At 47.8% G+C, this 15083-nt stretch overlaps 1 protein-coding gene and 1 long non-coding RNA gene across 2 annotated transcripts in view; both read right to left on the reverse strand.

The window, feature by feature from the left end:
* The window catches only part of LIN28A (lin-28 homolog A), a 47687-nt gene extending 45344 nt beyond the window's left edge, over nt 1-2343 (reverse strand). Inside the window, exons 1-2 of the mRNA XM_083456199.1 lie at nt 2066-2343; nt 630-820 (exon numbers count right to left, since the gene is read on the reverse strand). Coding sequence (XP_083312325.1) covers nt 630-820; nt 2066-2096 — 222 coding nt within the window. The 5' untranslated portion in view covers nt 2097-2343. The remainder of the gene's footprint in view (nt 1-629; nt 821-2065) is intronic.
* A 362-nt stretch (nt 2344-2705) lies between these two features.
* LOC310684850 overlaps nt 2706-15083 on the reverse strand; it is a 231750-nt gene continuing 219372 nt past the window's right edge. Inside the window, exon 4 of the long non-coding RNA XR_014514874.1 lies at nt 2706-2761. This is a non-coding gene — a long non-coding RNA (uncharacterized lncRNA). The remainder of the gene's footprint in view (nt 2762-15083) is intronic.

The raw sequence follows: 15083 nt of genomic DNA on the forward strand, positions 1-15083 counted from the left end.
CAAGGCAAATCCCCAAGCGACCCATTTTGAAAAGGTGGGGGGGGGAATGAAATCAATCTGATATCACTTTACAGCAACCTAACTCTTGAACCCTGAGATCACGGGAAGAAAAGGAACCCAGGAACTGACCCTCCTGGCCTCGAGAAAGAGAGAGAGAGAGAGAGGCCTAGTGCCGTGGGTGAGTAGAAGCAGCAAGGAAGGAAGATCGGGGGTGGGGTGGGGACCAGGCAGGCGGCCTGCATTCAAATCCGGTATACAGCCAGGCACCGAACCGAGTAGGGAGCCAAGGGGGGGGGCGGGATTTCTTCCTCAGTAAAGAGTAGAGAGAACGTGATAAACTAGCTACCCCCTCTTTTTTAGATAGGGGGGACAGATCTCCCCGTCCACACACCCCGCTTTGCTCCGGATCGGATCAGCCCACGAGGCCTGCCGCAGTTCCCAAACTTCGCGCGCGTGCAAACTCCACCCCGGCTGCGTCCAGCCTGGAAGGCCCACGCCAAGGCGGCGCCCTAGGCCCCAGGCCGGGGTCGCCCGGGCTCAGCCTTCGGGGGAAGCCTCCTCCCCGCCCCCCGAGCCGCTCAGGACCAAGGCAGCCCCGTTTCCCTGCCTCCCCCCCTCCAACCCCTTACCTGATGCACGAAAACATCCACGGGGCTTTCGAGAGCGATGCCTTCCTTGGTGGTCATGGAGAGGAAGCCGAAGCCCATCCGCACGTTGAACCACTTACAGATCCCGGCGCCATGCAGGAGCGGCTGGCTCTCCTCGTCCGGCCGGGGCGAGTCCCCCGTGGGCTCTTCCTCGCCCGCCTTGGCGCAGCCACCTGGAAACATACGCGCCGAGGATCATCAGCCGGAGTCCAGCCAAAGGAGGGGGGTCCCCCTCCCCGCTCCTCCCAAGGGCCAGCGGGTGCGCAACAGAGGGAGCGCGGGACCTCCGGGGGCCACCCAGGGTTGGGACGCCCGAGAGGGGGCTCACCTCCCGGCCGGCCCCCCAGCCCCCCGCGGGAAACGCCATCGTCGTCCTCGGAGAGCTCCAGCCCTGCTGAGCGCGCAGAAGGCTAGACAGGAAGCCATGCAGAGAGCAGCCTCGGCTCTGGGGTTATTTGGCCGGGGGGGGGGGAGAAAGAGGACTAAATCGCAAGTCTTCATCCATGGAAGATTAGGAAGGGCAGGATTCAAAACATATTAGTAGGGGAGGGATACCAAGAACTCGCTCCCTCTTCCAAATTCCGTAGGGTGCCCAAAAAAGAAAACGCAGCTCCAAAACATCGAAGAAATCGGTGTATTCCAAATCTATGCCATCCTGGGTTGCGGGGTGGATCCCACGCTATTTTCACAGGATGGGGGGGAGGGAGTAAAAGTAAACTAGTGGATGGGACAGCGTGACACCACTAGTCCATTTTCAAACTATTCTAAAGCATTCGAGGTGTATGTATGGACATTGATTATATGGAAATACAAAATATTTGTACACTGGGGAGAAATACTCTGGGAAGCGAAGTGTTGGTCTGTCGAAACCATTTGGAAATATATACGCTTCTTTAAGCGTATAGATATATATTGTAGTTCATCTTTAAAAGCAAAGCACAAAATCAGAACTCGTGCAATTCAACGCATGTCTACTCTGAAGAAACCTCGCCGCGTTTAATGTGACCTGCTCCCAAGAAAACGTTGCCTAAGTTTGTAGCTGCCTAGATACACCCAAAAAGTTTCCAAAATTCCGCCCTCCCCAATTCTTATACAGAAAAAGCACATGGTGAAGCAAGAAAGTGACTAAACCGACCGCTCGCTCAAAAAGTAACATTTTAGAAAGAATATATGAAAGAATCAACGCAAATCTTTCCTTTTAAAAATGAAGAGGATTGATTGAAAACAGCTGTAAAACTATTCCTAAAATGAGAAGAGGTGAGGGAAAGCTCTTCAGAGCACACCGCTGATTTTCAAAACAGGGATGGAGGGCAGAGATAGAGAGAGAAAAAGAGGGAAAAGGAGGAAAGAGTCTTCTTTGAGCGGGGGGGGGGAGAGAGAAGGGAAGGGAAGAATTGGGTATGAAATTTTCACTTAACCTGCAAACTGCTGGTTAGAAACAGACCCCATTCTGCACCCCCGGTGGAAATGGTGGACTCTGGCTGGAGCAGCCTCCCCTCCTCTCTGCCAGCCCGTCTTTGGAGAGGGTGTCAGAGCAGCTCAGCAGCTCCCAAAAAAAAGAGGGGGGGGAGAAAGGGAGGAGGGGGTGGTGGAAGATTCAAAACAAGCGGAGGGAAGGCGAGAGAAAGGTTTGCTACATCTTCACTGCAACAATAGCAGTGGGAGGGCCCAGGGCCTGCTAAAGCTTCCCAAATTTCTAAGAGACAATAGAATTCCCCTAACGCCAAACCTTGCGCGCTTTCCCCCTCCCCCCACGGGCCTCCCCTCCCTCCCCCCTGCCTCCTCCCCCCGCCCACCTCGCCGCAATATAAGCGCTCTTCTCCCTTCCTAGGAGACAAAAAAATGTAACCTCCTGCCATCCTGCAAGCTATGGAGCGGATCCTGCTTCGTGTCCATGCTTTTTCTTTCTTTCATGAAACTCAGTTTTCTCCTTCCACGCTTTTTAAAATCTCGTTGGTTGGAGAGATCTCAAGAACCCGGAGGGGTCTCGTCCCTGGGATACCTTTCGCCATATGCAGTTTTCACACATGGCTCATTCATTCATTCATTCATTCATATTCTCTCTCTCTCTCTCTCTCTCTCTCACTCACACACACACACACACACACACACAGCTTTCCCATGTGATACACAATCACACATACCACACTAGTAATTATACATTCCAAGCGAGATTTTATTTTTCCCCCTCAAAGTGGAGGCAGCAGATTGTGCGAATGTGAAACTTCATTGATGGGTAGATTACCTGTCAAGAGGAAAGAAACAAGATCTCCTGTCTTGACTTCTCTCTGCCAGCACACACACACTATTAGCTTATATTATTGACCCTCCCCACCCCATGTTCGCCTGCCCAGCAAGTTGGCCTGCGACAAGACCCGCTTGACTCGAAGTGACCTGTTTAAAAGGAGAGCGGCCCCCTCCCTCCCTCTCCCCGCTCATTCCATTTTGGCATGTTAAGCCTCTTCCCTAAACTATCCCTTTCCGCTCCCATCCGCAGCTACTCCTGGGATCTCCCTTGGCTAGCTTTGGGAATGCGAGGAGGGGGGTGAAGAGGGCGGTTTGGTTGGTTCCTTACCTTCCCCACCATCTCTAGTCAATGACTCGGGGGTGGGAGGGAGGGAGAGAGAGAGAGAGAGATCGGATCTCAAATTGGAATTTATGAGTCCTTTATCTTTCTCTTCCCCAGTTTGGTGAGCTCAGAAGGTTACCAATTTATCCCGGTGCAATTGTAAAAATATAAAAGTTTGCCTTTGGAGCGGGCAGCGGCAGAAGAAAAAGCAGATTATTTGGGGTACAAATACATTTTCAGTTAATTGAATTTAATGCATTTTTTTCCCAAAACATGCCGGAAAGGGTGAATCCCAAGCCAAACGTGTTTGTTTTTTTAGTGTGCGGAGCCTTTGTTTGCTTTAAAAATGAGCATTATCACGAGAAGTTCGATTCCCAGCTTATCTTTAATGAAAGAAAAATAATTGTCCTAAGTTGATTTCCCCCCCCCCCCCGTTGCAAAATCGAATTCCACCACAAAAGGTGCGCTTATTTTTATTTTTTTAAAGCTAGAAATTATTGTATACATGGCGTTAATAAAGCCTCTATCATCGGGAATGGGAAGGTCGGCTATTTTGAGGGAGAGGGGCTCAAATAAATCCAGCAAGATATGAGGATGTGGAAGAAAATTTCTCCTTTTTCCTGAAATTTTCCCCCATAAGGGAAACAAAATAATATATATAGATATTAAGTAGCAATATCACCAACATCCCAAGGTGATGGCTTTTTTAAAGAAAGAAAATCAGGCAGAAAATAATACGGAGTGGGGAAACCCCTACCTCCACATTACAGTTAATTAGAATACTTTCATAAAAGGAGCAACGAAATGAAATTAAATAAAATATTCAGGGTCGCTTTTACACGTAACAAAAATAATAAAAATGAGATACTATGCAGCTAACAAAATAGGTTCACCTCAAAATAATACGTTTTGTTTAAAAGGCAGAAACCGGTTTTAATACAATAGTTGTGCTGGTGGGGAGAGTTATGACGACCTGGAGATTTTCTCATCTTTCATACAAAATGCACCTCACACACACACACACCTTCACAAACACCCGTTTCTGAATGTATCCCGATGATGTCTATATTACCCCGCGGGAACAGAAGGGCTGATTGATTGGGGCGGGGGCGGGGCCCGAAGGCTGCTTAAAAGACAATCAGAGAAAATGAGAGGCGATCGATGCGCACAAAGTGCTGATGGATAGTGATGGGGGGGGGCCTGGAAATGTGTGTGGGGGGGTTACAGGGTGGAAAAACCGGATGGGGGCGGAAACCCACCTCTCCTCTTATCTATATTGAGCTGGTGAGCCCCTCCCCTGCACTGCCTCTCTCCCTCCCATCCCTAATTGAGGAAGGGGACCCTCGCCTTGGCCAGATCTGCGATCTGGAGTCGGTCTGCTGCCCCCACCCCCGCGACCTTCGTGCTCTCCTTTTCCCCGCTCGCTTATATTTGTCAATTCCATATTTTCAGCGGAAATGGCCTATTTGGCTCCTCTGAGGGCCGGGGGTGCCGGCGGCTGAGGATTCCCCATCCCCGTCTTGACGGCTCCGCGGGGCAAGCGGGCTTGGCGATGGGGAGGGGAGGTCACGCCTGACCCCAGGATGCTGCATCTGATCATTGGGGGGGGGGGCAGCAGGAGCGGGAAGGGCGAGCGCTCCGTTTCTCCAACGCCACCCCTCCCCCCTCCCTTTTTGGGGGAGAGATTTCACGGCTGGCCGAGGACAATGGCCGAATGACCAGTGCGATCTCGGGAGGCAAATAGCCCCTCCATTTCCGGTGCTCAGTTCAAACTGGACAATACCAGCCAGCTATTCCCCTGGAGCAAAGCGGAGCCCTATTAAAGGGGCAGCGGCTGTGGCAGCTCCAGAAGGAGCACACGCGTGCACAAGCGTGCACACGACCACCGGCACCTTCCACTAGCCCTTTTGCCTCCTCTCCACACGCGCAAGCCTTCTCTTTGCCGCATCTCTGGGCTCCGGAATAGATTTAATCCCGAGGCTTCCAGGACGAAGAAGTAAGATCCGTGTTTGCCAGCGTGGGTGGGTCCCTTCACACATTACGTTTCAGAGCACAGGCCTCTCGGGTGTTTAAGGGCGCCCCCGTAGCCGTCGGTGCAAACGCGTGCGTGGCAAAGGGAGTTAGGACTGGATGCTGCGAGGCTGAAATGGCGCCGAAGGTGGGGGAAGGATTAAGGGCTTGACACGGATGCTACAAGGACGGATGCCACAAGGAGTGGCCATTGTGGAGGTCAGTGTCCGCCATCCAATCCCCACTTGGAGAGACACACCATGAAAGCGCACAAACGCTATAATAAAGAGAAGCAGGCCTCTGAAAAATGTAGGGCTGGCAACAGCAAACAGATCTTAACTTTTTCTGTATGAGCATCTCTCGGGGGGAAAAACAACAACAACGTCTAACAGGAGACACCTATCAGTTCTGCTCAGTGGTGTCCAAACTTTTCAAAGAGGGCCAGATTTGATGAAGTGAAGGCCCCTGAAACGGACTTTGGACATGTCTGATTGTCTCTGGCCTAATCCTGCTCTCTTTATATGCCTGCAAATGAAATCAAGGGTTAAGTTGAGGAACTGACAATCACGCAAGACCCATCTATTTCCCCTTCGGAGCAGGGGAATCCTGAATATAGGGATCGTCTTCTTGTAATCTGTAAAAAAAAAAAAAAAACATTTCCCCCACAAATACTCTTTCAGAATTCTGTGTGGCGGGACGGGGGGCTTTCAAAAAATAAACATTAAAAAAAAATCTCTAATGGCTATACCTGGAAATCAAACTGTTTTGTATTGGCATAGTTAAAAGAGGTGATTTGATGAGCTTTCAAAGGGTGCTTAAAAAAACAACCAAATCTCCCTCGTGCAATTAATATGGGGGGAAGGAGTGAACATGCGGGAGCAAAACTTCAAAGTTTTCCTCCTGTCCGAGGGAGCTTAGGACGACTGAACGGCAACAACATTCTCAACGCTTCTATAAAGTTAGGACTCTTGGGCTTTCCCTATATAGTAGTTGTCTGTGTTAGTGGACATCTTGGTGAAATGTGCACGAGCTGGCTGCCTTTCAGCCCTGGGAAAAAAAGGCAGACCGACGATGCAATTCTCTGCTCGTTTCCCTGGTATTAAGCCCAGGAGGACCCGCACGGGATAGGGGCGGCCAGAGGCAGATTAAAGAGAAGGATATTAGGTCCCCTAATTAGGAAGGTTCGTTTTCAGCATAACGTATTCACTGAAATTAGCACCATCCCACCGTTTTCTCCAGACGAAACCTATTCGTCCTTAGAAAGAGGAGTCTTTTGTCAGTTCAGTATCCAGTATCCCGTCAAGCGCCTGAAACCACTTACTTTGGGGTAAGTCCCATCATCAATACAAATCAATACAGATCTGAGGTTCTGCCCCCCCCCCCAAAAAAAGTCCTGGCTACGCCTATGAGTGCCATGGAACTCAAGGGAGCTTACTTCTGAGTAGACATGAATGGGGCTGCACTGCGAGAGAAAACTGAAAGAGGCCCGTTGCTCAGGGCTGCAGCCACGTTATCTTCGCGGGATTACTTGTCATACATCTCTCGACATTTCCCAGAGAGTGGACAGTCTGACAAAGTGTGGGGGAATTTATTAATTTGTTTAAAAAGTAAAGACAGATAAGTTTTCTCCCTGAGCTGTATTTAACATAACTGGAGTGTAATCAAGTAAGTAAGTTAATACTGGAAAGTGATTTAAATTGCACTTGTCTCCAGAATGCCCAGCCACTTTGTATGACACATCCCTGGCTCTATACTCCTTTTCCCTAGATCGGGCGGGGTGTATGTCTCCTTCTGCGTGTGTATCAGTAAACAGTGTCACATTCTGAGAAACGCTGAAGGAAGAGAAAGGTTATATTAAAGAACAGCGCGGAGCTGCACGCTCTGTCCAAGGTGCTGATCTGCGCCGCTCAATGACTCTCTGTAACTCTCCAGGGTGCTGAAAGACACCATGGTTACACACCGTCCAGGATTCTGAGCGGAGAATAAACATAAATTAAAGTAAAACCATATTTGGCAGGACTTGTTCCTCCCTTTAGCTAAATACGTTTCCAGAATCGTCTGATATTAACAATCTCAGGAAGCTCTCCTGGCCTTCCCAGCAATTATCTGGAAGTGTTCTGGTACACTTTGATGCAATGAACTTCCAGTAAAAAAAAACCTTCTAAGTCCCTGACTCATATGTTCCATAAAGGAGAATATCAAATGTTGAATGTTATGTCTGTCCTTGAACATTGGATCTTAGGGCAGGAGATAGCACAGTTGGGGCTCAAAATGGAAGGCGTCATGCGCACCAAAATGCTGTAGTGATTGGGTTTTGATTGGCAAGCCCCATCACACTAGAAGAAGACGGGGACCTGAATGGTGTGAATCTGAGTTGAACAGGGGTCTCTCCCTTCTGTCCCAGCTTCAGCCACTTTGGAAGGGGAGAGCAGATGCCCGTTCTCCCCTCAAGTTCGTGCAGAGCAGAGAATCGCAATGGAAGCTGGGGGAGGGGCTCGGGGCAACCAAGGCAGGAGGCAGCAGTGACTGAACAGGAACCTGAACAGGGGAGTGTAGTGTTGTCATCTAGAACCAGCCACTGCTTTTGCAGATCAGAACAGAGCCACCCACCCCATAAGATCACACAATTGCAATCCCAGCATTTCTGTAAGGCAAGCAAGTCTTGTGAGTGAATGTGGTATATCTCATTTTTAAAAGCTTGGTGGGCAGGGTATGGGAACTTGTTGAGTTGAGATATCTTTGTTCTGAACATCTTGCCTTGTTCCTGAACTCCTGAATCATGTCTTCTATGTCTGCTGCTTTGTTTGTACTATTGTTAGTCTGAATAAAGCTCTCTTACTCACTTTAAAGGACCATTTTTTTTCTTTTTTATTAGACATGACCCCCCCCCCCAAAATATATATATATTGGGAACTGTTGTTTGTTAAGGGTGCTGAGACGCCTATTCACGTCAGAGAGCTACAATTCTCAGAGGTCCCTGGGAAGAGTGATTGATTGCTAAACGACTCTGGAAATTATAGCTTTGTGAAGGGAATGGGGGTTGCCTAACAATTCTCAGCACCCTTAACAAACAACAGCCCCCATGACTATTTATGGGGAGTCATGACTTACAGTGGCAAAATAGTGCTTTAAATGTATGGTATGGCTGTGGCCTTAGAGAACTGAGATTGCCATTGCTATGATAATGGTTATCACTGGAGGCCACACACCCAGCTGCTATGCAGACACTATATACGGTGCTGAAATGGAGTGGGACCATCCAGGGCAACCCAAATCCCACTACTCTATGCAAATAGTTAATGTATGAACAGAATTAGGACTGTTGCCTCATTTCTGTTTGGGGAGAGGAGAAAGGAGAAGGATCCATCACAACTGCTGCTTTCCTAAAACCACACCATCCTCCATCAAAACAATAGCTGCCTTTTGAAAGCAGGAGCTATTGATTGATTGATTGATCAATTGATCAGCATATATGCCCTGCCCTTCCTATAAATTCCCAGGGCAGCTTAGAATAGAAAATCAAAGGACTAATAAGAAGAATTTTAAGAGCACACAAACACTACAGACTAAATGCTGCAGGATCTGAAATCTAGAAAGAGCTGTGTAAGAGGCTAATGCAGATGAAGCAGCTTAGATTAAAAGACTTGGGGATGTTTAAAAAGAAAGAAAGTCAGGACGGATGTCAGGAGCAGGTCAGCAATAACTCACACGGTGTCACTGAAATTGACTCTTTATACAAAGAAACAAAATGGCTCAAGCCTACTGAGCACAGCAACTCTTCCCAGTAGATTTTGCCCCAATTGGTTGCAAGGTCTGAAGGTGCCCACTTTCCCACAGCTCTCTAAATCTCCTCCTCTCCTGGACCCTTCCAAGCAATCTGAGACTCTGTCACCTTGTCTGTCTCTGCTTTGCCCTCTTCATACCTCTGCAGGTTCTGAGAGACCAGTGGGGAGGGGAGCCAGTCACAGTAGCAGGAGGAGACCCCCTGGCTTCTTCAGGAGCCTGCCTCTCTCTGTCTCTTGGTGTCCCTCCTCTCCAGCCTCTATTTCCAGACTGCTGCCACTAACTCCCTCCACTCACTTAGCCATGTTCTCTCTTCAGTCTTCCCCCTCTGACCACTCATTGTCATCCCACCACCAGTCCCCTGGCTCTGCGCCTTCATCCCTTGGAGGTTCCCCAAGCTGGTGCCTCCCACCACTCCTCTGCACCCAACTAGTCCATGACAGTCTACAAGGATCCACCCCTTTCGTGCCATTTGGAAAGATGAATCCTGACCAAGAGCAAAGCCACCTTATGCAACAGTGTGGGTGAAGAGAAGAGAAGGTTTGCCTCCAAACGATTTCACTCATTGGCCTTACTGTTGCAGCCACCAGCAAGGATGCCAATTAACAACAATTGCAATGATGGCTTTCTGCGTGTGACATGAAGTCCTGCTCATCAAGAACCTTGGCGAGCTCCGGGACTCGTTATGCCAAGGCCAGCAGGTTGCTTGCGACTTCTGACCTAGGCTCAGTGTGAACCAGCGACCTAGAGGTGAAACACTCCATCTCTCATTAGCAGTCAACTGACACTCACTTTTCCTAATGAATTCTACACCCCCATCGAGGAATAAATCAGTTCCTGGAGGGTGAGGCAGGGAGTCCTTTGGCAAAAGTAATTTCAAGCAGGGGTGGAGGGAAGACAGAATGGAAAGACAGCATACCAATATTCCCTTTACTAGCTCATTGGGTGGAAGCACTGTGATTTGTATAACAACGATTAGCACTTATACAGGCCTTTGGGCAGTCTTCCAAACTTTACACTGTCTCAGTAAACCAGGGATGGAGGGCCCCAGGCCCAGGAGCCAAGTGGCCCTCCTGAACTTCAAATATGGCCCTCGGACCTCTTTCCAGGCCACATCCCTAATTGCCCCAGCTTTGCAACCTGGCTGGAATGTATCCTTGAACTCTGATAATGCCTCTTGCTTGCCTAGATGTAGGGTAGTGTATATAGAAAATAACCTACTGTACTAAAGGTCAAATTTACATTTGCTGCTCCACCCAGTTTTGCAAATAGCTGGCATGTGACCCTTGGAAGGTTGTCCAGAATGGAATGAAGCTCTCAGGCTGAAAAAGGTTCTCCAACCCTGGTTGAAAGGTTGTGAGTTGTTTAGGGCTTTATAAACTAAAATACCTTAAGCTTGGCCCATTGGAATAGAAACAGCCTGTGCAATTTTTTTCAACCAAGGTGTCAGATGTTGACAGTTAGTTGCCCCACAGAGCAACTTAGCAGTAAACTTCCAGATCAAACTTATAGGTAGCCCCACAGGAACCCTATTACCAGTGCTATTTTTCTACAAAAAGAGGTGCTGAAACTCACCATGATCACCTTCCTTGTTCTCCTAGAATGGCAATGGCCCCCACATGAGAGGTGCCAGAACTGAGTTCTGGTGTGTTCTAGCTGGGGGGTGGGGAGCCCTGCCTATTACCATCTGCTGATCAGGTCAGGGAGTGGATCATAAGGGGCTGAACACTCCTGTCATGTGACCTGCAAAGCCTGGGGGGGGGGCACTGAGCATGCTCATCATATTCATCACTGACATATCCCACTTTATGAATGTCGAAAGGACTTCATATTCGTTGTCCCAGTAACGGTCACAAAAGCCCTGTGAGGTAGGCTGCTATTATCACCTCTCAATGTCTGAAAAAATGCAATCAGTGATTTGGCAAGATTGAACCAGCTTAGATTCTATTTTGGAAACATCGTAAGGATGTTAGTCACTCTGTGCAAGAAGGAAGGGGGAAAGGGAGTCAGCTACCTAACATCTAAACCAGAGTAGAATGAAGCTTGAAGAGCTCACTGGCCAGACTCCATCCTGTCCTTTGCCTTACTACATTGGAGGGGAAACCTGCCCAGATTGCTCCACACAGATCAGAGTCCAAAAGCCAATTTTTCCCCACTGTTGACTCATCCCAACCCCCCGCTCCAGTGGGAAACTAATACTGTTAAGACTTTTCAGAGTATCATTCCCTCTGTTTCCAGTGTTCAGGCATTGAGTGCTGAAGTAGCCAAAACTGCACCGCCCATGCTCAAGAGGGAGATATCAGCCAGATAGAGAGGAACCTGCAGAAGTAGAACGAATCTGCAGGTGGAGAAAAATGCAAGACAAGGGAACCCCAGAACAGCCAATGGGGACTGAGCATATTCAGTCACACAATGCTGACTAACTGTTGGGAGAATGCTGGAGACCGGAACAGCAACATTCCATACTGCAACATTTTGCTGCAGGTCCAACTGATGTGGGTTGTAACTGGTAATGCCCTTTATTCTTGACAGTGCTGTCACACCTGTTGGATGGAGAAAGGTTCTGGAACTTTAAGTAGGCCCACGGCATGCCAAAATCAACAGGCTAAACTGCCCGTCTTCACCTGTTGGTTTCTTTCTGTCATTGCAGCCATTAAAAGAGAATGAGGACTTAGGACATGCAGATGAAAATCTGCCTACATTCTGGGCACAGCTGCAAGCACACCACTGCCACTCTGCCTAGGACTGGGCTGTGCTCCCTGTCCAGCCAATTTCACTCAGCAGAACATTTTCCATTGTTTACTTTTTATGTCTATAAAAAAGCCAGTTAGTCTCTTTTATGCCCCATGTCCTTTAATTGCTGAAATTGTGAGGCTACAGTCAGAAATTGCCTATAGCAGTGATGAGCCAAAGGAGCACATAATCCTTGCAGCAAAGCCACAGGTAGCCAACTATGGGTAAAGTTTGAAATACAATACATCTCTACTCAGATATATGCCCCATTGAACTCAATGGATGTTAGTGTTGCATTCTCAGTCTTGGTGAACTATTGGAGGGAAATGCTGCACACGTGCTTTTTTACATACAGTGGTACCTCAGGTTACATACGCTTCAGGTTACAGACTCCGCTAACCCAGAAATAGTGCTTCAGGTTAAGAACTTTGCTTCAGGATGAGAACAGAAATCGGGCTCTGGCGGCGTGGCAGCAGCAGGAGGCCCCATTAGCTAAAGTGGTCTTCAGGTTAAGAACAGTTTCAGGTTAAGAACAGACCTCCAGAACGAATTAAGTACTTAACCCGAGGTACCACTGTACCTTGAACCTGCACCAGTAGGGAACTGACAACAAATTAAGTACTTAACCTGAGGTACTACTGTACAAGTAAAAGGACCAGAGATGTCCCTTTTAACAATCAGAGCTCATTGCTCTAAGAGGGGGCCTGAAAATACTCCCAAGTCCCAAGGGGAGCAGACCCCACAGGCTTATAGATGGTTACAGCCCTGTTGCAGGCTCATGCAGAATAGAGTGATAAATAAATCTGATCTGATTAATTAAAGGTTTAGAACTACTGTCTATTTTAAAGCCCACCCCCCACCCCCCATTCTCAGAGTGGCCACCAGGCTTGAATGCGCAAGTCATCTTCCTTTAATATTTGCTATTGGTGTCTAATACTGCTTTAAAAAAAATATTGAAAAGCAGTATTAAAAAATACACGAACGAATTAATTAATATAGCTTGTATGAGAACTTCACAAGGTGTAAAGGGTTCCCAAGTAAGTCACTAGCTTTTATTGCAGGGCTGGGGAGCTGAAGGTCTGAATATGACCCCTAGGCCTCTCTGCCTGGCCCTTAGAATTCTCCCCAGACCACACCCCTCACTGGCCCTGCCTCACACCCAAGTCTTTTTGCCTGGCTGTAATGTGTCCTTGGACTCTGACAATGTCACTTGCTTGTTTGGGCAGAGAACAGAGAGGGAAGTGTGTACAGAAACTAACCCATTGTATGAAGGTAAAATTTGTGTTTGTTCCTCTGCCCTGACCCTGCCTACCACTGGCATGCATCTCCTCATAAAGTTTCCAAGAAGGAAATATGGCCCTGAGACTTAAAAAGGCTTCCCTCCCCTGTTTTAGAGAATAGTCTTCCGTTCTTTTCACTCTGTGGGATCATCAAGGCAACTACACCTTAGAGTAATGCTGCAGTGAGCATCAAATGATAGCTGCCTGCATGCTCTTTAAAATCTTAATTCCTATATAGCAAATAGGTTCCTAGGTCTCATGATTTCAGAGGCAAACACGAACAGAGATGTGCTTAAAAGGTTGGAAGGTGAGGAGGGAAAGAATAACTCAAAATTCATCATTTAGCTGGAGCAGGGGTAGCTAAACCTTTGGGGGCAAGTAACCCATAGCTGACCCTCTGAGGGTTGTTATTATTTTTAATAATAATATTAAAATACTGTGATACATCAAACATTAAAAGCTTCCCTAAACAGGGCTGCCTTCAGATGTCTTTTAAAAGTCTGGTAGTTGTTGTTCTCTTTGACATCTGATGGGAGGGCGTTCCACAGGGAGGGCGCCACTACCGAGAAGGCCCTCTGTCTGGTTCCCTGTAGCTTTGCTTCTCGCAGTGAGGGAACCGCCAGGAGGCCCTCGGAGCTGGACCTCAGTGTCTGGGCAGAACGATGGGGGTGGAGACGCTCCTTCAGGTATCCTGGGCCGAGGCCGTTTAGGGCTTTAAAGGTCAACACCAGCACTTTGAATTGTGCTAGGAAACGTACTGGGAGCCAATGTAGGTCTTTCAAGACCGGTGTTACGTGGTGTCGGCGGCTGCTCCCAGTCACCAGTCTGGCTGCTGCATTCTGGATTAGTTGTAGTTTCCGGGTCACCTTCAAAGGTAGCCCCACGTAGAGCGCACTGCAGTAGTCCAAGTGGGAGATAACTAGAGCATGCACCACTCTGGCGAGGCAGTCCGCGGGCAGGTAGGGTCTCAGCCTACGTACCAGATGGAGCTGGTACACGGCTGCCCTGGACACGGATTTAACCTGTGCCTCCATGGACAGCTGTGAGTCCAAAATGACTCCCAGGCTGCGCACCTGGTCCTTCAGGGGCACAGTTACCCCATTCAGGACCAGGGAATCCTCCACACCTGCCTGCCTCCTGTCCCCCAGAAACAGTACTTTTGTCTTGTCAGGATTCAATCTCAATCTGTTTGCCGCCATCCATCCTCCAACTGCCTCCAGACACTCACACAGGACCGTCACTGCCTTCACTGGTTCTGATTTGAAAGAGAGGTTAATTAATTAACCACCCTATACCTGCAGGTCTCAGGGTGGTTCACGATAAAATTGTAACATTAAACACAAAATACACAATCAAAATATAAACAGAAACAGACAAATAACCCTCCCCCAACACAAAAAAACAGTTAAATTGCTTTTTATTTTTTTAAAATGGTTTTTAACAGAATATTGCATGGTAAAGTGTATATTTTTGATGCAAGGGAAGAAGGTGGGCATGAAAAAATGAAAAGAAAGAAAGAACTATTGGTTGTCTTACCTGCTAAGGATAGGTCAGGAAGCAACTGGTGTAAACTAAAAATAGCAGATCTGGATTTTTTAATTAAATTTCTGTTACAAAATCAGTAACAAAGAATTCACAAAATAATAATTATTATTTCTACAAACATAAATAATAAAACAAGACAAGGCTAACAAAAAAATGGGTCACTAGGGGGTGAATAGAAAATGTATTCTTTTACAGTACATAATAATGAGGTGATTACAATGAACCAGTTCAATTGATTCTTCAGTAAATCAACTTGGAAAGCAGAGACTAACAGGCGAGAACTAAAGAAGATTTGGATTTTATAAGAAAGCTTCCCAAGGACAAAATAATTTCAGCACCAGCAGAAGTCAGTTCATGCAGGTGTGGCGTTGCTTGATTACTTCATGAGTCCCTGAAGAACATATGAAAAAGTGGGAAAGTGCTGTGTTTGAGGTGTCTTTGGACAATACTGGCTGAGTCTCCGGAGGAAACAGGCTGAGGTGGTAGAATGGGCTGTACACTTCAGACAACAGGTGA

This window comes from Podarcis tiliguerta, assembly GCF_965153285.1.
Source record: "Podarcis tiliguerta genome assembly, chromosome: 8".
Lineage (NCBI taxonomy): Eukaryota > Metazoa > Chordata > Lepidosauria > Squamata > Lacertidae > Podarcis > Podarcis tiliguerta.